At 39.9% G+C, this 24159-nt stretch overlaps 1 protein-coding gene across 9 annotated transcripts in view; it reads left to right on the forward strand.

Moving 5' to 3' along the window:
• Elmo1 (engulfment and cell motility 1) overlaps nt 1–24159 on the forward strand; it is a 532930-nt gene that overhangs the window by 241955 nt on the left and 266816 nt on the right. For all 9 annotated transcript variants that reach the window (XM_074065278.1, XM_020158561.2, XM_074065279.1 and 6 more), the window contains one exon: nt 22533–22637. In XM_074065278.1, the coding sequence (XP_073921379.1) occupies nt 22533–22637 (105 nt within the window). The remainder of the gene's footprint in view (nt 1–22532; nt 22638–24159) is intronic.

The following is a 24159-nucleotide window of genomic DNA, read 5'->3' on the forward strand; positions in this document are numbered from 1 at the left end:
TTTAACAGAGACAAGCAGTGTGCTATATTTTCTTTAATTGTGACAATTAAGGCAACAGGACAGGACCCATATGGATGACATCCACCACCTTCAGGGTCTCTTTCCCTTTCTCCTTTCTCCTATCTTGGTGCTGATGAATGTTCTTCCTCCACATGCTTTTATGCTTTCAAAAGTGATTGTGGAAATACTAAGTTTAATTTTGTTCCCTGCTGTATTTTAGCAGAATTATCTGGTTAGAGCCATAAGTCATAATTGGATTTTTAAAGTGATTTTTCTGTCAGGTAGAATGCGCTAAATGCCCTGTTGTAAGAGGAGGTTGATTTTAGTAAAATAACTATCCAAAAATCAGTTAGGCTTTCGGAGATTAGTTCTAGTTTTTCCTGCCTCTCGCTGTTCCACTCTGCCCTGTGAGCAGTCTGGCAGCTCCTTTCTCAGGTGTGTCCATGTGTGTGTCGCCCTGCAGATGCAGCTCCCATCCAACTAATTTATATTCTTCACACAAAAAGTTGCTTTTAATTCTCAATGTATCATGGATGTGCTCACACAAAAGTTGGTAAAAAATCTGGTCCCATCTAATATATTTGTATATAAGTTTATGTCATAAATTCTGTTCTTTTCATTTTCTTCTTTTTGGTGAGGTACTGGGGTTTGAACTCAGGGTCTTGGCTTGCTAGGCATATGCTCTACCACCTGAGGCAGGCCTCCAGTCTTTCTTCTTTTTAAACCCAATCTTTCCTTTTTCATGCCATGAGATAAAACTGCTTTTACTTCTTCTAACCTACCTTCTGTACAGTATCGAGTGTTACCCATCTGGGGTTCATTCCTCCTGCCATTTCTAAGTGCTCTTATGATTGTGCATACCTGTGAACATGTGGACACATGAGTGCACGTAGCACACACACACGTGTATGTGGTCATTGCTGTAGGAAAATGGACTCTGGTACATTGTGACACTTGCAATACTATATACTCTATATACTAACTGGCTATTACTGTTGAGATTTGAAAAACATTTTAAAAATGTTTTACTGAGAGAGAGCTTTGCTCAAGGTGTCACGATAAACCTGATGGAGCTAACATTCTCACTGAGCTCTTCTCTGCCAAGCCCCCTTCTCCCTGCCTTTGCACCTCAGCTCCAAACAAAGACATCTCTTGTACAAGCCCGAGCTAGAGTCCATGGACGCTAGGGACTTGCACTTGTGGGTCTTTCAGATCTCCCCTGACCCCACCTTTGAATTGAAGGAGGATATCCACTGTATACCACCTGATTTCAGGCATGGTCCTATCTGATGTCATGCTAGATGCTCCCACGGACCATGTTCACATGAGGTTCCCCAGGATACCAGTCTCTTTTTCCTTTTTTTTCCCCCAAACATAGTGGTTCTTAATTCCTTTTAATCTGTTTGCTAAGGTTAGGGTCAACTTGGCATTCCCATGCTATTTACCTAATATTTCCAGCTCTTCTTATCCTCTTTTGAGTTTTATTGCTTGTCTTGTTAGAAGTGTCTCAAGTCCTTATTATCAGGGCCCAGAAAGGCAGAACTCTTAATGGGACAGATTTGTATGGGCTAAAATAAAACTGCTGGCCTTGAGCAGTGATGAAAGTTAGTGTGTAATTCCTCCTCCATCTTTGCTAGTTTTATAGTGTGGTGTCACAAGATGCAATTTAAATTGTTAATTTAGGGTCTAGAGGCATGGCTCCAGTGGTAGAGCACCTGCCTAGCAAGCAAGAGGCCCAGACTTCAAACCTGAATACTGCCAGAAAGTTCATTTAGAGTTGTGCATGGTGGCTCAAGCCTATAATCCTAGCTACGTGAGAAGCAGAGATTGAGAAGTGGTGGTTCGAGGCCAACCCGGCCCAAAACTTTGCTAGATCCCATCTCAGCCAATGGTTGGGTGTGTGACGCATGCCGGTCATCCCCCAGCTACGCAGGGAAGCACAACTAGGAGGATTACAGTACAAGCTTGCTTAGGCATAAAGTGAAACCTTATCTCAAAATGACCAGTGCAAAAAGTACAGTTGTTCAAGCGGTAGAGCATAGACCTAACAGACGTGAGATCTTGAATTCAGCACCCATTCTGCCCTCCAAAGAAAGTTCACTTAAAAATTATTTTCAGTGCTTATTTTCAAACTAGCTCTTTGGGGATCCCTGGTCCTTTATCCTCAGTGCAGACCGATTCTCTACAATTGCTTTCATTTCTCCAGAAAGCCATCACCTCTCAACTTACAATGTCACACAAGGGAATTGCATGCATATAGATATTATTAGGTTGAACTCTGTGAAATTCCACTTTTGTAGGTCAAAAATGGCAGAATAGCTGTAATTCATGGTTCAACTCAGTATGCTTTTGGAACCCTGAATATGTATAGGTTGGAAAGTTTTGGCACTGGAAAAGCCTATCAGGATCATATGTCCAGTTCTTAACATTGACAGGCAGTCACCTGGGGCTGGGTTAGGATTGCCCAGTTGATGGTGAAGTGATACACTTGGACTGAAGCCATGATCATATAGTCCCCTGACAAGCCATGAAGTGTGGCATGAATTTTGGCCCCAGGAGATGCTGGCTTAAAGGGTCAGGATAAAGGAGGCAGGTCTTTTAATGCCCACTGGGCTGCAACCAGGCAGGGCAGGCTAAGTAAGCAAACACTCCGGTATAGCCCAAGTTCAAGGTGCCTTAGAAACTGAGCTTGTCCTGATGTTGAGGATTTGGGTCCTAACAGTCTTCTTCCTGCTGCTTTCTATTATAAGGACACCCTACCTACAGTGTCTGGAAGGCCACTTGTAAGTTCTGGCCATCCCTTCCTGCAAAGGGCCTACTTGGTAGGTGGCATGAGCCTTTTTAACCGGAGTGCATCTCTCTGACACATGGATGCTGACCTACAGGGATTACCTTAATAGAGTTGAGGATCTGGGGTGAGAGTCTGAACTGTTTTTTCACATTCTCCCACAAAATGAATTTGTTTTCTTGTTAGAGAGTTGTGGCACATCCCTAATCAAATGTAAGTAAAAATCAATGCATCTTCATTAGGAAAATATGGACAGATAGAAAGAATTAGCTATCTTCCCACCACTACAAATCATTATTATTAATACTTTGTTGAATTTCCTTCAAGTTTTTAAAGATTATTTTAAGAGTACATAATTATAAGTCTTTGTCTTGATTTGTGTAATTAGAATATAGAGAATATTTTGTGAAAACTACACATAGGCAAAGGATATATATTAGCAAAGAAATTGTACTCAAAGTACAGTTGACATACATTTTACATTTCTGTCCTTTCCACTTGTGATTACTACTCTATGTCCATAATTTTAAGAGGTTGTAAAATATTCCATTGAGTAGATTTTCCATCTTGTAGCTTACTAATTTTCCTTTTCAAGTGGTTGTTTAAACATAGATTCTGGACTCTTGTGTTCAAATCCCAGCCCAATGGTTGTGTGGATGTGGACACAATATTTAACCTCTCTGTGCTTCAGTTTGTTAAAATTTAATTTGGGCATAAGAATGGTACTTGTTCTATAGTGGAAAAGGGGCCACAGTCTTCAAATTTAAGAGCCAGACTGCCATTTTTGTGAGCTGCTTTGAAAGAAGAAAGGGGAATGCTTACCAGCCGCAACCCATAACCCTAACACAATGGAACTACAGTTTGTCCGTGTTTTATATCTGAATATATATGGAAAGCCCCATCTGTGGACTGCTTTCTGACAGCTGGGAAAAGGGACCTAGGATCACAAAAGTTGAGTAATAGGCATTGTGACAGTAGCTGACAGGAGAAGGGAACAGGGAGAACTTGTAATGATGAAGGAAAGTTACTGAAAGCATTTCTTCCAGTTTAACATCTGCAAGACACAGGATTTGTCCAGTCACGCACTCAAGAATCTGCAGTTTCATTACAATATGTATTGAGTAGAGTAAAAATTAAATGTTTACAAAGGGGTTATAATGTTGTCCAGAAGAAAAACATTAGAATTTCTCTATTAGGTGAGATTTTTAACTTTTGATTAAGGAGGACTGATTTTCTTACCAGCTTATAGGTTTCTGTGAGGATCAGATATTTAGAAAAAGGGTTGGAAAATATCTCAAAAAAAGGACTAAGTAGCAAATATTTTAGCCTTTGTGAGCCATCTGCAGGTCTTGGTCACAACTCCCTGATTCTGCCTTGTAATATGAAAATAGCCATAAACAGTATGTAAACAAATAAGTGTGATTGAATGCCAATAAAACTTTCATTATGAATATGGAAATTTGAATTCCATGTAATTCGCATACTGTATATTATTCTTCCCTTGATTAAAAAAATCCAGATCAATTTTTATGTAAAATTAACAAACTGAGATTCACAACTGTATAAAAACAAATGGTGGACCTGATTTGACTCCTGGGTAATGGTTACTGACTCCTGGCTTGGCATCCATTGAAGTGCTGTGAATATGTTACCTTCTACTCACAAGACAGGGTCCTCACTTTCTCCATCTAAACTGTGCGGTTGCCCAGATCTGGAGTCTCAGCTATTCAGAGGGCAGAGGTTGGAAGATGAATGTCCGAGGGGGGCCCACGCTAAAGTTTAAGGCCCTATGTGAAAAATAAACTAAAAGCTAAAGGTCTGGGGTGAGAGTGACTCAAACAGTAGAGTGCTTTCTTTTTTTTTTTTTTTTTTTCTTCTGATTCCTCTTTCTTTTTTTTTTTTTTTTTTTTTTTTTCATTTTTCTTTTATTATTCATATGTGCATACAAGGCTTGGTTCATTTCTCCCCCCTGCCCCCACCCCCTCCCGCTCCCCCCCTCAATACCCAGCAGAAACTATTTTGCCCTTATCTCTAATTTTGTTGTAGAGAGAGTATAAGCAATAATAGGAAGGAACAAGGGGTTTTGCTGGTTGAGATAAGGATAGCTATACAGGGCATTGACTCACATTGATTTCCTGTGTGTGGGTGTTACCTTCTAGGTTAATTCTTTTTGATCTAACCTTTTCTCTAGTTCCTGGTCCCCTTTTCCTATTGGCCTCAGTTGCTTTAAGGTATCTGCTTTAGTTTCTCTGCGTTAAGGGCAACAAATGCTAGCTAGTTTTTTAGGTGTCTTACCTATCCTCACCCCTCCCTTGTGTGCTCTCGCTTTTATCATGTGCTCATAGTCCAATCCCCTTGTTGTGTTTGCCCTTGATCTAATGTCCACATATGAGGGAGAACATACGATTTTTGGTCTTTTGAGCCAGGCTAACCTCACTCAGAATGATGTTCTCCAATTCCATCCATTTACCAGCGAATGATAACATTTCGTTCTTCTTCATGGCTGCATAAAATTCCATTGTGTATAAATACCACATTTTCTTAATCCATTCGTCAGTGCTGGGACATCTTGGCTGTTTCCATAACTTGGCTATTGTGAATAGTGCCGCAATAAACATGGATGTGCAGGTGCCTCTGGAGTAACAGTCTTTTGGGTATATCCCCAAGAGTGGTATTGCTGGATCAAATGGTAGATCGATGTCCATCTTTTTAAGTAGCCTCCAAATTTTTTTCCAGAGTGGTTGTACTAGTCTACATTCCCACCAACAGTGTAAAAGGGTTCCTTTTTCCCCACATCCTCGCCAACACCTGTTGTTGGTGGTGTTGCTGATGATGGCTATTCTAACAGGGGTGAGGTGGAATCTTAGTGTGGTTTTAATTTGCATTTCCTTTATTGCTAGAGATGGTGAGCATTTTTTCATGTGTTTTCTGGCCATTTGAATTTCTTCTTTTGAGAAAGTTCTGTTTAGTTCACATGCCCATTTCTTTATTGGTTCATTAGTTTTGGGAGAATTTAGTTTTTTAAGTTCCCTGTATATTCTGGTTATCAGTCCTTTGTCTGATGTATAATTGGCAAATATTTCTCCCACTCTGTGGGTGTTCTCTTCAGTTTAGAGACCATTTCTTTTGATGAACAGAAGCTTTTTAGTTTTATGAGGTCCCATTTATCTATGCTATCTCTTAGTTGCTGTGCTGCTGGGGTTTCATTGAGAAAGTTTTTACCTATACCTACTAACTCCAGAGTATTTCCTACTCTTTCTTGTATCAACTTAAGAGTTTGGGGTCTGATATTAAGATCCTTGATCCATTTTGAGTTAATCTTGGTATAGGGTGATATACATAGATCTAGTTTCAGTTTTTTGCAGACTGCTAACCAGTTTTCCCAGCAGTTTTTGTTGAAGAGGCTGCTATTTCTCCATCGTATATTTTTAGCTCCTTTGTCAAAGATAAGTTGCTCATAGTTGTGTGGCTTCATATCTGGATCCTCTATTCTGTTCCACTGGTCTTCATGTCTGTTTTTGTGCCAGTACCATGCTGTTTTTATTGTTATTGCTTTGTAATATAGTTTGAAGTCAGGTATTGTGATACCTCCTGCATTGTTCTTTTGACTGAGTATTGCCTTGGCTATTCGTGGCCTCTTGTGTTTCCATATAAATTTCACAGTAGATTTTTCAATCTCTTTAATGAATGTCATTGGAATTTTGATGGGAATTGCATTAAACATGTAGATTACTTTGGGGAGTATCGACATCTTTACTATGTTGATTCTACCAATCCATGAGCATGGGAGATCTCTCCACTTTCTATAGTCTTCCTCAATCTCTTTCTTCAGAAGTGTATAGTTTTCCTTGTAGAGGTCTTTCACATCTTTTGTTAGGTTTACACCTAGGTATTTGATTTTTTTTGAGGCTATTGTAAATGGAATTGTTTTCATACATTCTTTTTCCGTTTGCTCATTGTTAGTGTATAGAAATGCTAATGATTTTTCTATGTTGATTTTATATCCTGCTACTTTGCTATAGCTATTGATGATGTCTAGAAGCTTCTGAGTAGAGTTTTTTGGGTCTTTAAGATATAGGATCATGTCGTCTGCAAATAGGGATATTTTGACAGTTTCTTTACGTATTTGTATTCCTTTTATTCCTTCTTCTTGCCTAATTGCTCTGGCTAGGAATTCCAGTACTATGTTGAATAGGAGTGGAGATAGTGGGCATCCTTGTCTGGTTCCTGATTTTAGAGGGAACGGTTTTAATTTTTCTCCGTTAAGTATAATGCTGGCTGTAGGTTTGTCATATATAGCTTTTATAATGTTGAGGAACTTTCCTTCTATTCCTAGTTTTCTTAGAGCTTTTATCATGAAATGATGTTGGATCTTATCAAAGGCTTTTTCTGCGTCTATTGAGATGATCAAGTGGTTTTTGTCTTTGCTTCTGTTAATGTGGTTTATTACGTTTATTGATTTTCGTATGTTGAACCACCCCTGCATCCCTGGGATGAAGCCTACCTGGTCGTGGTGGATAATCTTTTTGATGTGTTGCTGAATTCGGTTTGCCATTATTTTGTTGAGGATTTTTGCATCAATGTTCATTAAGGAGATTGGCCTATAGTTCTCCTTTTTGGAGGTGTCTTTGCCTGGTTTTGGGATAAGTGTAATAGTGGCTTCATAAAATGTGTTTGGCAGTTTTCCTTCCCTTTCTATTTCATGGAACAGTTTAAGGAGGGTTGGTATCAGTTCTTCTTTAAAGGTCTGATAGAATTCAGCAGAGAATCCATCAGGTCCTGGACTTTTCTTTTTGGGGAGACTCTTGATTGCTGCTTCAATTTCATTTTGTGTTATAGGTCTATTCAGGTGATTAATTTCCTCTTGGTTCAGTTTTGGATGATCATATGTATCTAGAAATCTGTCCATTTCTTTTAGATTTTCAAATTTATTTGAATATAGGTTCTCAAAGTAGTCTCTGATGATTTCCTGGATTTCCATGGTGTTTGTTGTTATCTCCCCTTTTGCATTCCTGATTCTACTAATTTGGGTTTTTTCTCTCCTCATTTTAGTCAGGTTTGCCAGGGGTCTATCGATCTTGTTTATTTTTTCAAAGAACCAACTTTTTGTTTCATTAATTCTTTGTATGGTTTTTTTGGTTTCTATTTCGTTGATTTCAGCTCTTATTTTTATTATTTCTCTCCTTCTATTTGTTTTGGGATTTGCTTGTTCTTGTTTTTCTAGGAGTTTGAGATGTATCATTAGGTCATTGATTTGGGATCTTTCAATCTTTTTAATATATGCACTCATGGCTATAAACTTTCCTCTCAAGACTGCCTTAGCTGTGTCCCATAGGTTCCGGTAGGTTGTGTTTTCATTTTCATTGACTTCTAGGAACTTTTTAATTTCCTCTTTTATTGCATCGATGATCCATTCTTCATTAAGTAATGAGTTATTTAGTTTCCAGCTGTTTGCATGTTTTTTGTCTTTACTTTTGTTGTTGAGTTCTACTTTTACTGCATTGTGGTCAGATAGTATGCACGGTATTATTTCTATTTTCTTATATTTGCTGAGGCTTGCTTTGTGCCCTAGGATATGATCTATTTTGGAGAAGGTTCCATGGGCTGCTGAGAAGAATGTATATTGTGTAGAGGTTGGATGAAATGTTCTATAGACGTCTACTAGGTCCACTTGATCTATTGCATATTTTAGATCTTGGATTTCTTTATTGAGTTTTTGTTTGGATGACCTATCTATTGATGATAATGGAGTGTTAAAGTCTCCCACAACCACTGTGTTGGCGTTTATATATGCTTTTAGGTCTTTTAGGGTATGTTTGATGAAATTGGGTGCGTTGACATTGGGTGCGTACAGATTGATGATTATTATTTCCTTTTGGTCTATTTCCCCTTTTATTAGTATGGAATGTCCTTCTTTATCTCATTTGATCAATGTAGGTTTGAAGTCTACTTTGTCAGAGATAAGTATTGCTACCCCTGCTTGTTTTCGGGGGCCATTGGCTTGGTAAATCTTCTTCCAGCCTTTCATCCTAAGCATATGCTTATTTCTGTCGGTGAGATGAGTCTCCTGTAAGCAACAAATTGTTGGATCTTCTTTTTTAATCCATTTTGTCAAACGGTGTCTTTTGATGGGTGAATTAAGTCCATTGACATTAAGTGTTAGTACTGATAGGTATGTGGTGATTCCTGCCATTTAGTTATCTTAGTTGTTTGAAGGTTTGATTGTGTGTACCTAACTTGATGTTACTCTCTACTGTCTTGCTTTTTCTTATCCTGTGGTTTGGTGCTGCCTGCCTTTTCATGGTTAAGTTGGGTGTCACTTTCTGTGTGCAGGATCCCTTGCAGAATCTTTTGTAATGGTGGCTTTGTGGTCACATATTGTTTTAGTTTCTGCTTATCATGGAAGACTTTTATTGCTCCATCTATTTTGAATGATAGCTTTGCTGGGTAGAGTATCCTGGGGTTGAAGTTATTTTCATTCAGTGCCCGGAAGATCTCACCCCACGCTCTTCTTGCTTTTAATGTTTCTGTTGAGAAGTCTGCTGTGATTTTGATGGGTTTACCTTTGTATGTTACTTGTTTTTTCTCTCTTGCAGCCTTCAATATTCTTTCCTTAGTTTCTGAACTTGTTGTTTTAATGATGATATGTCGTGGAGTAGTTCTATTTTGATCTGGTCTGTTTGGTGTCCTGGAGGCCTCTTGCATTTGTATGGGAATATCTTTCTCTAGATTTGGGAAATTTTCCATTATTATTTTGTTGAATATATTACGCATTCCCTTCGCTTGCACCTCTTCTCCTTCTTCGATGCCCATGATTCTCAAGTTTGGTCTTTTGATGGAGTCGGTGAGTTCTTGCATTTTCTTTTCACAGGTCTTGAGTTGTTTAATTAATAGTTCGGTTTTTCCTTTAATTACCATTTCATCTTCAAGTTCTGAGATTCTGTCTTCTGTTTGTTCTATTCTGCTGGATTGGCTTTCCGTTTTGTTTTGCAGTTCTGTTTCGTTCTTTTTTCTGAGGTTTTCCATATCCTGGCTGTTTTCTTCTTTATTGTTGTCTATTTTTGTCCTGAGTTCATTTATCCATTTATTCATTGTGTTCTCTCTTTCACTTTGGTGTTTATACAGTGCTTCTATGGTTTCCTTTATTTCTTCTTTTGCTTTTTCAAATTCTCTATTTTTATTGTCTTGGAATTTCTTGAGTGTCTCCTGTACATTTTGGTTGACCCTATCCAGTATCATCTCTATAAAATTCTCATTGAGTACTTGTAGTATGTCTTCTTTTAAATTATTCTTGTAGGCTTCATTGGGTCCTTTGGCATAGTTTATCTTCATTTTGTTGGAGTCTGGCTCTGAGTTTCTGTTCTCTTCATTCCCCTCTGGTTCCTGTACTAATTTTTTGCTGTGGGGAAACTGGTTTCCTTGTTTTTTCTGTCTTCCTGTCATTGTCCTTGGTGTTGTTACTGTCCCTGTACTGTGTGTAATTAAGTATTTTCTAGCTTGTAATAATAACAATGGTAATATTGAGAACGGAAGAGTGAGCTGAGATGGAAAGCAAGAAGTTAAAGAAAAGGGGAAAACAAATATACAGACAAGAGGGAGAAAGCAGAACAAGGTATCAGACAAGAGAGTTTCAAAGGTATAAACAGGGAGTGTTAGTGTACTAATCGACAGTAAGCTGAACAGACAATAGAGAGACAGAGAGAGGATTGAAAATCAAAGATAAAAAAAATAAAAAATAAGTATATGAAAGTAATATCTATTTATAAAAATGAATTAAAATAAAATGGAAAATAGGAAATTAAAAAAAAAAAAAACCAAAAAACTTCCAAGTTTATATGCAATGCAATTTCAGTCTTAATAATTTGGATGTCCGTCTTAATCTCCAGTCCTGGAGTTGGTGCCTCAGATGTTGTTCTGTAGTTGTCTCATCAAAGGGGATGCATAAAGTAGAACAAAACTACACTCACACACACACAGAAGAAAAAATTAAAAAAAAAGCCCCACCAAGTGTCCCCAGTTCAAATGCAATAGTTTCAGTAAGTTTTTCGGCTTGCAGGTGTAATTCGGTTGTTCTCTCATCAAAGGTAGGGAGAAAAAGAAAAAAAAGCGTCTGGAGGCAGTTCTGAGAGTGGTATCTGCAACTGTGGCTTGCCTGCCTGCTGCTCTCAGCCTGTAGCTGGAGGCGTTATTTATGCAGATCTCTGGGGTGAGCTTAGCACTCACCTGGTCCCACAGGCTTTGTTTGCTCAGAGTTCTCCTGTGTGGGGGAGGGGGGCCTCTGCCACAGGCTTTTCCCTTTCCAAGCACTGGGAAAGGCGACACTGCCCCGCGTTGTCAGGCCTGCGTGTTTATTTACAGTTCACGTGGGAAGTGGGTCTTCCCTCCCCTCACAAGCGTCCTGCTCCTGGTTGCTGGGCGCGCCCCGCTCCCGCCAGAGCCTCTCCGGCCAGCCCAGCTCGTTTATTTACAGTCCCGGGAAGGATTCCCTTCCCCCAATCTTCAGCGCTCAGGGCGCCCCACCCTCTTTCCAGCGTGTCTTAACTGTTCTTATTGCTTAGTACTCAGTTTCTCTTTTTTCCCCGGGTGGAGGTCAGTCTGTCCAGGGGGCTATGCTGCTCTGGCCCAGGCTTGTCTGTGGGGGAACCGCGGTACCGCGAAGCTCACCTGGTCCGCGTCTTCCCAAGCCATATGGGCGCCGGCCACTGGCGGCCCCGGGGGCCTCCTCGGTTCTCCGTTTAACGTGAAGTGGAGATTCTCTGCACCGGCTCTAGACGCCATCTTGGAATCTCTCTAGAGTGCTTTCCAGGCCCTGAGTTTGAACCCCAGTGCCACTCCCCAAAATAGTAATAATAAAAAATAAAGCACTGAAGAACATTTTTGTGTATAAAGCTTTTTTCCCCCCTTTCTACTTTTGCAATTGAATTGCAACCAAATTGCTGCTGCATATCAGGGCCAGACAGTGCCAAGAGGTCCTGAGGGAAGCCAGGCTGCCCTCCCAAGTCTCTGCAGCTTTTGACCTGGGAGCAGCTGCAGCTTGATGGGCTCCTAGCTCCACGATGGCATAGAGGTTTTGTCTCCCATGCCAATGGTGGTCCTTCAGCAGATGCTGCCTGGAGAGCTGTGTGTGTGGAAGTGAGGCCCACCGGGGGTGCTGGCTACATACCATGTCCTTTTCTGGATGTTTTGGCCTGTGCCTTCCCAGGAATGGATGGAAAGTAGGGGACTGAAGAAAGCCATAGTATGACTGCTGCCACTTCATCCCTTCTTTTGAAGTGACAAGATGTGGGATAAAAAGGATCCTAAAAGGAGTGGAAGAAGCAGAAGCTGGGAGATAAGGGCACAGAGAGGGATGCTGTTGTCAGAGTGTGCCTCCATCTTGGGATTTTTCAGAATTTCTCATGTGCTCCACTGAATAGAAAAATTGCAGATATCTTTATAAACCTTGACAGCATTAGTTCATTATTCATAAAGACTTTTTAAAAACCCATAACCAGCTTTGTTTTAAAGGAAATTTATTCCCAAGGCATTTTTAATTGAGTTTTTATGGTAATTCTGTGTATTGCCTATTGAATCAACATACCGAATAAACTATTCCCTGTCACCAGTGAGTCTCAATGCTTCTTCAAGAGAGCAAAGTGAGAATCAGCCTAGGTCTTCATGGATGGTGTGGGGTGGACCATGCCCATTCTGACTTTTTAAGAGTAATTTTTTTTCTCTTGCAAAAATAGTGATTTTTTTTTATTGTTTTATTATTCATATGTGCATACAAGGCTTGGGTCATTTCTCCCCCCTGCCCCCACCCCCTCCCTTACCACCCACTCCACCCCCTCCCTCTCCCCCCCACCCTCTCAATACCCGGCAGAAACTATTTTGCCTTTATTTCTAATTTTGTTATAGAGAGAGTATAAGCCATAATAGGAAAGAACAAGGGTTTTTGCTAGTTGAGATAAGGATAGCTATACAGGTTGTTGATACATTAACTTCCTGTGCGTGGGTGTTACCTTCTAGGTTAATTCTTTTTGATCTAACCTTTTCTCTAGTTCCTGGTCCCCTTTTTCTATTGGCCTCAGTTGCTTTTAAGGTTTCTGCTTTAGTTTCTCTGTGTTAAGGGCAACAAATGCTAGCTAATTTTTTAAGTGTCTTACCTATCCTCATATCTCCTTGTGTGCTCTCGCTTTTATCATGTGCTCAAAGTCCAGTCCCCTTGTTGTGTTTGCCCTTGATCTAATGTCCACATATGAGGGAGAACATACGATTTTTGGTCTTTTGGGCCAGGCTAACCTCACTCAGAATGATGTTCTCCAATTCCATCCATTTACCAGCGAATGATAACATTTCATTCTTCTTCATGGCTACATAAAATTCCATTGTGTATAGATACTACATTTTCTTAATCCATTCGTCAGTGGTGGGGCATCTTGGCTGTTTCCATAACTTGGCTATTGTGAATAGTGCTGCAATAAACATGGGTGTGCAGGTGCCTCTGGAGTAACCTGTGTCACAGTCTTTTGGGTATATCCCCAAGAGTGGTATTGCTGGATCAAATGGTAGATCAATGTTTAGCTTTTTAAGTAGCCTCCAAATTTTTTTCCAGAGTGGTTGTACTAGTTTACATTCCCACCAACAGTGTAAGAGGGTTCCTTTTTCTCCGCATCCTCGCCAACACCTGTTGTTGATGGTGTTACTGATGATGGCTATTCTAACAGGGGTGAGGTGGAATCTTAGTATGGCTTTAATTTGCATTTCCTTTATTGCTAGAGATGGTGAGCATTGTTTCATGTGTTTTTTGTCCATTTGAATTTCTTTAAGAGCAATTTTTAAAGAAACATTATTCTGCTTACTTAAGGAAGTTTACATTAAATCTGGGATTTTCAATGTAGGATCTTTCATTCTGTGCATATGTGAGTTATATGAGTGTATGTGTGTCTCTGTGTACATGTGTATGTGCATTCCTGAACATTTTAAAGCTGAATTATTAAGGCTTTTAACAACTCACTTCTAAAATAGAAGTTACTTGAAGATGGGTACTATTTTTGTTTTCTCTTTGTCTTTGGATGCAATGTTATCATTTCTGTTGGTCACAATAGCACTACCCCCCACACAGATGTGTTCATAAATATTTAAAAAAAAAACAATTCAAGAGAAAGAAAGCCAAGGTCATGAGGCATCCCGCCCTCTGCCTTTCTGTTCTGAAGGTGTTCCTGCTGGACTGCCAGCCAGTCCCTGCCTCGGTGTTCCAAAGCTCAGAAACTTCTCTGCTAAGTCAATTTTCTACAGCAGCCCAGAATTATTTCAACACCCCTTGAGGTGTCTGGAGATTGTAGGTGTGGAGATTATCCTACCCACACTCATCCCACCCACCCTTCCCGTCATACACACATTTCTTTTTATCCCAGATTAAATTTCTAAAGTTTTTTTTCCCCCAACTTTTTTGACATGCTTCTCTATTCTGCTGTTTGTACATCTCCTGGCCACCTTTTGGTGGTTCTACCGAGCTCTGTTGAACTGGAGGTATTATCCAACAGCATAGGTATGAAATGACCAAATCAGGAGACAGAAATCTGGCTGGGAGGCCAGGGGTTGGCAGGTGGATGAGGGGGATTAGAGAGAACAGCAGAGCCACTAGGGAGGCCAAGCAAAGAGAGAACCAAGTACAGCCAAGAAGGTTGAAAGGGTGATCTGGCCCTTCAGTGTCTTCCTGGGTGTTTCTTTCACAAAGATTCTTTGTCCTTTACCTCAAAAAATCAGATTTTAATGATGAAGAACTGATTCTCATGAATTATTCGTAATCCAGATTCCCTTATTCTGCGATTTGTGCATAAATTTCTAAAAAAAATTCTTACGGGATTTTGCATTTCTCTGACTAAATTCTTTCTTGCTAATGGGGCTTGTATTTCTAGTCTCTGAAGACCTTTTGGACCTAAATAAGAAAAAAAGCTGTGCAAGTGCAGAGGTAACTCTGCCACTTAGTAGCTGTGATTTTGCAGAAGTTTCTAGTCTGACCCTCACCTCTTTACCGACACTTGCCGCGTGGGGGCGTCAGGAGGATTAACCAAAATAGTGCTTTAGAGAGCCTTGCGTGTGGCCTACCTATATTACTGCCAAGCCCTGGCCACAGTTACTTTTCCTGTCCTCCACATATTCGCCATCTTCCAGTCTTACTTCACATTTGATGGGCCATCTTCTCTGCTTTCATCCACACTGTTGAATTTTATGGAGTTTAATGGGCAGAGACCAAGACTAGAATTAGATGATTACCCCAAGTTACTTGGAAGAACTTAGGAACCAAGATCTTTGTTGCGGGTTCCAAAGTCAGATGCTTTCAAAGTCTCATTGCATAGATATGCCAAGCTGTCAGAAGAGAGAGTGGTGAGCTTGGGTCAACACAGAGAATGTGTGTCCTGCCCAAAGCTGCCATCGTGATAAAACGGCTGCCTAACCCAACATTTGGTTCAGGCCACTGAGGGCTGTAAGGCATCAGCTGTGAGTGGAAGTCCCTAACCTCTCTCGTGCATGGCCACTGTGGCGTTAGAGCAGTGGTTCTCCTACTGTGTTCCACAGACCACTAGCAGCATGTGGGAACTCGTGCGATTGGTGGTTCTTGACCTCTACTCAACACCTAGTGAACCAGAAATGCTGGGCTTTGTTCTTCCTGCTGGTTCAAATTGGAGAAACATGGGTTGGAAAAGTGGTTTTCATCTTTGGCTGGACATCAGAATCTCTTGGTGATCTTTTAGGATCCAGTTGCTTGGCTCCCAGCTGCAGAGTTTCTTGTTGAACTTGGTTGTGAAACAGCCTGCACGTTAGGGTTTTTTTAAGAACTCAAGATTTGCAGGTGCAAGGTAGGGAAGTGCTACTCTAAGGTGCATGTTGAAACACCATCCTGCTCATTTCTCCAGGGTTTGGAGGGTGTGTGGTTTAGAACTCACAGGTGACCCTCCTTCCCCTTGGAGATCATGACCTTAAACTGCCAGACTCAAGGGATATTGTGGAATGGGGCTTTTCAGAGACTGAATGAAGATTTGCTTAATGTGATTTGTTATAAAGGTTGCTTTTAGTGCTGTATTTGTTCAGCAAATGTAGGTTCTCATATAGCACAAATATGATCTCCTAAATCCTCAAAGGCTTTCCCCACGATATGCCATCTGGCAGGCATTATTGTAATCATCTCTTTATTATCCACACTAATGAAGGACTAGTACGGCATTGGTAATTGAAAAACACCGATCATTTAAAAATCATTCAGGCTAGTGCCAGCTCGGCTTCCCCAACCAGGAAGAATTCGAGAAGAGAAAATACTGACTGATCACAGCTTCCTGTGGAAGTGCTAATGCATATTATTTTAGTTAGAAATTTGAACAGTAGAATAAGTGAGAGCTTTCTAAATTATAATTCCCGTTTCTGCATAAAGAAAATTGTTTCATTAATAGAAGGCCTGAGCACAAAGCCAATAAAGAACAATTATATTTAATGTTTAACCAGTGAGTTAAAGTGTGATGGACAACTGTATGGGATTCAGGAAATTGGTTCCAGATCTTCTTTGGATATTACCTGTGTTATTGGAGATGAGCCATTCTCTCCTGTAGGTCTCAAAAAATGTGGTCCCCAACCAGCAGTATTTATACCACTGGGAAATTGTTATGGATGCAATTTCTTTTTTTTTTTTCTTTTGGTGATTTTGTGGTTTGAACTCAGGCCTCACATTTGAGAGGCAGACACTCTACCACTCACGTCATACCTCTAGCATTTTTTGCTTTCATTATTTTTCAGAAAGGGTCTCATGCTTTTTGCCCAGCTGGCCTCAATCATTGTGAGGCAGGACAGACCAGGGGAAAATAAGGCTTGGGAAACAGCAGCCAGGAATTCACAGATAAGCATTAAACTAATGAAAAGCTTAAGTTAAACCACCCAGATATTGCTTTCTTTGCTTTAAACTTCACAAGCTGCAACATTACTTAATAAAAAGAAGGGAAAAAAGCAAAATGAGCAGTTCTTTGCCTCTGACCTTGCCCACTTGTCCAAATAATGAATACACTCTGGGAACTGAGCTAGGGTTTCTTAAAGAAAGACACTTATCCTGGGAAAGACCACCTGGAAGAATGACTCCTCTGGGCACAGAAAGTGTTTGCAAAGGAAAATACTCATCACCGGGATGGATGCCTGTCTTGAGGGGAGCATCTGGCAGGACCCATCCTTTGTTTTAAGGGAGGTTTGGACATCTATGTCATAATGATCCAAAATGAATGGCTAACTTTGAAATCTTTGGACCCAATTGTTAAAGCAGCGTAGCTGCAAGAATGGCTAAATATACCAGATGTCAGAACAACTAGGAGAACTTTTGCTATGGTGAATTTAAGCCAAGCCCCCAACCTACTTTTTCACTACAAATACCCCTTATGTTAGAGCACTTGTTGTACCTGTTATCAGTGTGTCTGCACCCATGTCTGGGATGTGTACTATCTTTCTAGCTTTCTTTTGGTTTGCTTTACTGGTAAACTTTCTTGATCTCTATCTTGATGTGTCCTTTTTTGTGATAACATCACGAACTCAGTACCCAAGGGCCAAGCAAAGGTCTTCCTTTTGTGAATCTCATCCATGGAGCATCTCTGGTTCTAGTAATACTCCTGCCTATACTTCACACATAGCTGGATTACATGTGTGTGCTACCAAGCCTCCCAGCTTGTTTGTCGAGACAGGGATTCACTAACTTTTTTTACCCAAACTGGCTTTGAACTTCAATCCTTCAGCCATCTGCTCCCAAATATCTGAGATTACAGGTGTGTACCACAAAATCTGGTCCTTAGAGTTGCAAATTCTTGACCTTATCCCAGGCCTAACAAATTAGAGACTCTGGGAGTAGTTACAGCAATTGTTTCTTCCAGACACCAGTTCAAGTTTGAACACTACTGTCCTCCATCAGAAGCTCAGTTTTCTCATCTATAAAATAAGAAGCTGCCTTAGGTGATATTTATGGTTCATCCCTTTCTTCTAGTGGCCATGGTGTATGGACCCAGAATAGGTTTAGAGATTTTCTGTCATAGGGCTTATAACCTTCCCTTGAATGTATAGCTGAAATAATTCAGCCAGAAACTGGCCATGGCTAACAAAAGAGGAAGTGATCTCAGGACCTAGACACCACAGGGCATACAGGGTGCTCACAATAACATAACTCATGGTTCCTCTGCCAGTCGGTACCACATTTCCCATGTGCAAACTCTGGCACGTTGGGACAGGGTTTCCCTTTCCTCTGGGACTGAGATCTGTCCACTGTGATTCATACAACAACCCTTCTGCAGGAAACCACAAACAACATTTCAGAAGGATGTACAGAAGTACACAGCTTCGCAGTAAAACAAGGAGAAATTGTAAGCCATTTATCAAAGCTCTGCAGCTTCCATTTCAAGACAGGTGGAAAAAAATAACACAGAACAAGAAAGAAAATAAATCTGTACCCTGAGCATCTCATAAATAAGGAAGGAGTGGCGGAGCTCTTGGCCTTGCTACATTCTTGAGTCTTTTTGTCACAGTTCAGAAAGCTTTCAACTATTTTAGCTGGTAATTCTTTTCCTTTTCCCATTATCAAAAATCTATGTTTGTAAAATTTTTTCACTTACTATTAAAACCAAGAAAGGAAACTCTAACCATCATTTCAAGGAGAGAGAGGCAGGGCATCAAAAGAGAGAGAGAGGCGCCTCATTCATCCCAGCTATAAAACAGATTTTTTTTCATTTAAATGTGGTGGTGTTTCATAATTTAGAGCAAATCATTGAAATAAAAACCTATTTTCTAATTGGCGGTTTTCGTGGTAAAAGCTTATTTGTTGGAGACAATTAGGACATGGTTCATTGCCTGTGAGAGAGGTTTTGGTCTTTTATAATGCCTGGGAGGGATGGAGACATAAAAGCTTTTATTAAGAAGGGTGGATCCCAGGCCCATTCTGCCTGAGGGAACAATGTTGATTGAGGAGAACCAGTGTTTGGAGATGTGCAATAGACTTGTGTGAAATTTGCAAGTGTTAGATAGGTCAAAAAGCCAGCATTACAAAATTCTGCTTCAAAACCTGCACTCTGAGTTCACCTCGTGGCTCTGACCCATACTGGTTCTGAAACTTTGGACAAGCCACCCTATCTCTCAGTGCCTCTGCTTCCTTCTTGTTAAAGTTGGGTAATGCTAATATTGGCTTGGTGAGGGTTTGGTGAGGATTAAGAACTAGCTTTTGTACAACACTTTGCACAATGCCTGCCACATAGCAGATGTGATTTTTAGTAGGCCCACTTGCTAATTTCCAATATGGTTCTTTCAAAGAACTCTAAATATCGTTATATACAGTTGACCTTCCACCTTCACATGTTCCTCATCCACAGATTCAACCCGCCACGGATTGAAAATATTTGAAAAATGTTGCATCTGTACTGAATGTGTACAGACTTCCTGCTTGTCATTATCTCCTAAATATTAAAATATATCCATTATCTATATCGGTATTACAATGAATCTAGAGATGATTTAAACTGTATGGAGGATGTGCATAGTTTCTGTACAAACACTATGCTCTTATTATTCTTATTATTATATTCTTGTTGCACTGGAGGTACAACAATAATATAACTTTTACAAAAATTCTTACAATATATCTTAGTTGAATTCACCACCTTCATCATTTTCCTTTATGCCCTCTTGCCCCCATTCCTAGAATTACTATACTCTTTTATACTTGAGCATCTCAAGATTTTGGTACCCATGGAGGATCTGGGAGCCAAGCCCTCGTGGATCCCAAGGCACAACTGTCTATTGTTTTTTAACTGGAAGGATCTTTTGAAAGCACAGTGCTCTCTTCATACCTGCCATATGTGCCTGAGGAGGGGTGTGATTGAAAGAATGAGGCTGCCAGGGGAGCCTAGGTGTAAAATTCAAATAAGAGTGATGATTTTTGAACCATGGATCAACTTTACTGACATACAGTTCTAGTGGGTTGTTAGAATTAGATTCTGAGAAATGAATTTTTTCACTTGATTTTCTTTTCGTGTACTTGTTTTTTGGAATGACTGATAGACCAATGCTTAAAATAGGTCTGAAGAAATAAATGTCATATTTTTCTCTTTTATATCTGGCTTGCTCTACTTTGTAGGCTGGCCCATGCTGCCTGATGGCTGATATTGATTAGTTTATGTTTTTGTCAAATAAACTTTTCTCTATCTATGAGAAGTCTAAATGCTAGCAGTACCAAAATAAATGTGTTCAGCTTCTAAACTGGTGGGAAGGAAAAAAGTAAGAACAAAAGATCACTGGGCTGTAGTGTCCAAAGAGGACATTGGCTGCCCAGCCAAAACTTTTGAGCAGCCAAGTTTTGAAGTTCTGAGCAAGCTCCTGAAGTTATCTGGCCACAGTTTCCCCATCAGCAACGTGGAGACAACAATAGTACCTGCTGGCTGCAGGTGTTGTGAGACTTAATACATGTAAAGTTCAAAATAGTGCTAGCATCTAGAAAGTGCTCAGCAAGTAGGAACCTTTTTTTATGTTACTTATGTTCATGATTATCAAGTGTATCAAAGTCATCAATTTACTATTCTTTACTAAATAACTAAAAATATGAAATCTGTAACTACAAACTCCTTTTTTTGACAAAGTCTCTGGTCATTTATTTCCAATATTCTGATTTTTTCCTTTACGCCACTATTGAACATAGGTTAGCCCCTCTTCTTCTAATGAATATCAAATTAAGACTAAACTGCACTTCATTTAACATGCTGAGTGATTTTCATTTTGTCGCAATTATTTTAATTTTATGAGATACATCTTTTTCCTTGGTGGTGGTGCTTTGGCATTTTAATAAGCTTTCCAGTATTTTAACAAGTGAATCTGGATAAAATGTTAAAATAAAATATTAAAATTATTGCATTGATATAACCTACTTAGTAGATATTATGAACTTGAATATTTTTGAAATAGGAACTGTGGTCCAGTGCAGTACTGCTTTTCTCTGATTTTGGATGTTATTTATTAGCTTATAAACAAATTCTAATCAGGTTTGGAAAGACAGTTTAGATGTACTCTTTAATAACATAGAAAAGTATAGGTGGTTTGAACCTTGAACAAGTGAATAAAAGGGCCTTCTTGTACCTAAATTAGAAAAAAAATTTACTATTAATCAGAATGTCCATAGCAAAACAGAAATTCAAGCTGTCTATTAAAAATATTCTGAGTTAAAATGAAAATATGTCATCTCAAGCAAATTATTTGGATCATGAGTTAAAAGCAGTTCTCTTTAATGTTCCCCGAACAATCTTTTAAATTAAAAATTTTTTACATTGACAGATAACATTGTAGGATTTTATCAAGTACAACATGATATTTTAAAATACACACACACACACACACACACACACACTGTGGGATGGTTAAATCTGTATAAAAAGTAGGTAGCTATAATTTGTGGTGAGACAAGATGCCTACTTTTACAACTTCTATTCAACTAGTTCTGGAAGGACTCACGAGAGCAATTAGGCAAGAGAAAGAAATGAAAGTCATACAAACTAGAAAGGAGGAAGTCAAACTGTTTCTGTTTGCAGGTAATACAATTTTATGTGTAGAAAACCCTAATGACTCCACAAAAAAAAAAAAGAAAAAAAAACCCTGTTAGAACTTCTGAATAAGTTCAGTAAAGTTGAAAGATATAGAATCAACATACAAACCCAGTAGCTTTTCTATAAAGCTACAGCAAATGTTCTCTGACTACTGAGGATCCAACCCAGTTCTTTCCTTGCATGTGCTGGGTAAACTCTACCACTGAGCTACACCCCAAGCCTTGGCTTGGGGTCTCACTATCTAGCCTGTGTTTACCTAGAACTTGAGGTCCTCCTGCCTCAGCTTCCCAAAGTGCTAGGATTACAAGGGTGCAGCACCATGCCTGGCTTTGACATTTTTTTCCACGGAAAAAGAAAAATATGGCTTCCTTTAGATCATTCACCATCCAGGTCTGTATTTCCAGTACTGTTCTTGGTGATCTTTTTTTGTGATTATGGTAGAGAGTGATTTGCTTTCTGAAGAGTCCTCCTGGTGTTTAGTGGATGATACCAAGCATAAAGAGAACTTGGAGGCACCAGGCCTGCTCCCTTGCTAGGCTTATTTGTAACTGTTGTTATCAGGCTATGTGTGAAGACTGGTGATGCCTGGCACACTCTTCCAGAGCAGGCAGATGGCAGAACACTGTGGACATCTGAATTGTATCCAGTGATTGTGCTTAGAGGCTTGCAGACTGTATAACCCTGGACACTTCACAAAGTGCACCAACAGGGGTGGCCATACTTACTCACACATAAAGATAAGAAAATCAAGGTGCGGAAAGGTAAGGCTTCACGGAGGCAATTTCTGAGATAAATGATAGAGCTTGACTACATTCCAGGGCTTTCTTCCTAAATGTCATTGGTTTTACTTTAATGTGGCCACCAGAAATGTGACTCTTGGGTTCTTTTTTTTTTTTTTTTTTTTTGTCTAAGAATAATCCTGTATTTTGACCTTTCTTGGGGTTTCCCAACCCTAGGTATAAAAGTGATTTGCTGAACCTGCAGAGCTGGAAGAAGTCCCTTCCCCAATCCTAACAGATTTCCATGGAAATAGAAAATGTCATCGCATTTCATTATGTAGGACTTGCCTTGTGTACTTCCGTCTTGATAAGGAACACCAGTACCCTGGTGGTTGGCAAAGTCTGCTGAAGAATTAACGAAACATTTCGTTCTCATCACAGAATCATGTCAACCCAGCCATGGACTTCACTCAGACCCCTCCCGGGATGCTTGCTCTGGACAACATGCTGTACTTTGCTAAGCACCACCAGGACGCCTACATCCGGGTAAGCGCAGACCTTTCTCAGACACTTCACTTTCCTGCTGAGTTTCCTACAATTGACCATTGACAAGTGACCTCAGAGTTTTTGCTTCTATCACTCAGTAAACTGAAAAATTATAATTAAATGCAATTGATTAGGGGGAATGGAATAGGGATTTCTAGCTTCTGAATTTTTCCATATCCTGTTATTTAAAAAATACAACTGATGCTGGGAAAACCTTTTAGATAGTTCAAACATTTTTAAGTAACAAGGAAAAGAAATGAACTATTTACCAAAAACTCACAGTACTTCACATTTAGTGACTTACTCCTTAAGTTAGAGGCCCAGGATTCTCACTGACTTAACTGTTTCTTCTCGTTCTAATGCTGGAGACTAAAAAAAGTAAATTAAAAAAAAAAAAGGAAAATGGGAGAGGTGTGGAACAAAGAGGAATACCCTCTCATTTCCTGGCAAACTGGTCATATTCTAGTTACTAAGTTGGATTAGTTTGGGGTCGGGGGAGAAGTAGAAGGAAGGGGAGGCCTGTAATTTTTCTGTGAAATAGCAGATGCCTCTTGCTGGTTGGGCAGTGCCCTGTATAGAAGACAAAGTGTGAGTGAATGACGCCTTAGGTGACAGTGACATAGAAAACTTGTCCATCAGGTTGCACAACTGGAGCCCTAGATTCTTGATGACTCTTCCCCCTGTCCTTGGGGACAAGAGTTTAGATGCAGTCCAGCATGGAGTAGGTCCAAGAGTGAGATCAGGAAGGGATGTGTTTGAATGGGACCATGTTAATGGACAGGGCGAGCTACAGGGTTAGGAGGTATTTGATGAACAAATTGCCCAAAGCAGAAAGAGTAAGGCTGGGCAGAAAATCAGATGAGTGCATGTCCAGTGTGAACTCTGCCATGCTCCACTGCTACAGTCTCTGTGGCACTGGTTTCCTAGAGATCTCAGCTCGAGACCTGGAACTGTCACTATCTAGCAGTTTCAGTGCTGGCAATTAATTTTGTCTGGGCCATAGCTCATTCTGTAAGTAATGGAGACTTGATGGCTCTCAGCTGTGACAGTATTTCCCCCAACGGACATTTGGAAAAGTGTTGGCATGTGTCTTTGGTTGTCACCATGCCTAGTGAGGATCTACTGCTCAAATGTGTAAAGGACAATCTGCAGTCCAGCAGAGCCCCCTCTCCCCCCTGCGAATAAAGTCATGCTTGAACTCCACGTTCTCTATAGACAATATATTTCAAGTTTATGTGATTTTCTATACTGAGAAGCTTTGACTATTCTGAATTATTATTTGTAATTTGAGTATATAGAGGATTTTATGGTCATTTGTCTGAAAGGTCTGGAATCAGTGCATGATCTGAAATGCAGTCTTCTGTAAGAAAATAGGTTTGTTCATAAAACCTTGATTTCACTTGTTTATGTATACATTTGTTACACAGACATTTTCTAGGAATGTAATCTGCTCTTACAGTAAATCAATTAGTATTTTGGGGATACCATGTGGTATATAGCTTTGGGGAATTGAGCGTAAAAA

The sequence above is a fragment of the Castor canadensis genome, chromosome 2, assembly GCF_047511655.1.
Source record: "Castor canadensis chromosome 2, mCasCan1.hap1v2, whole genome shotgun sequence".
Classification (NCBI taxonomy): Eukaryota; Metazoa; Chordata; class Mammalia; order Rodentia; family Castoridae; genus Castor; species Castor canadensis.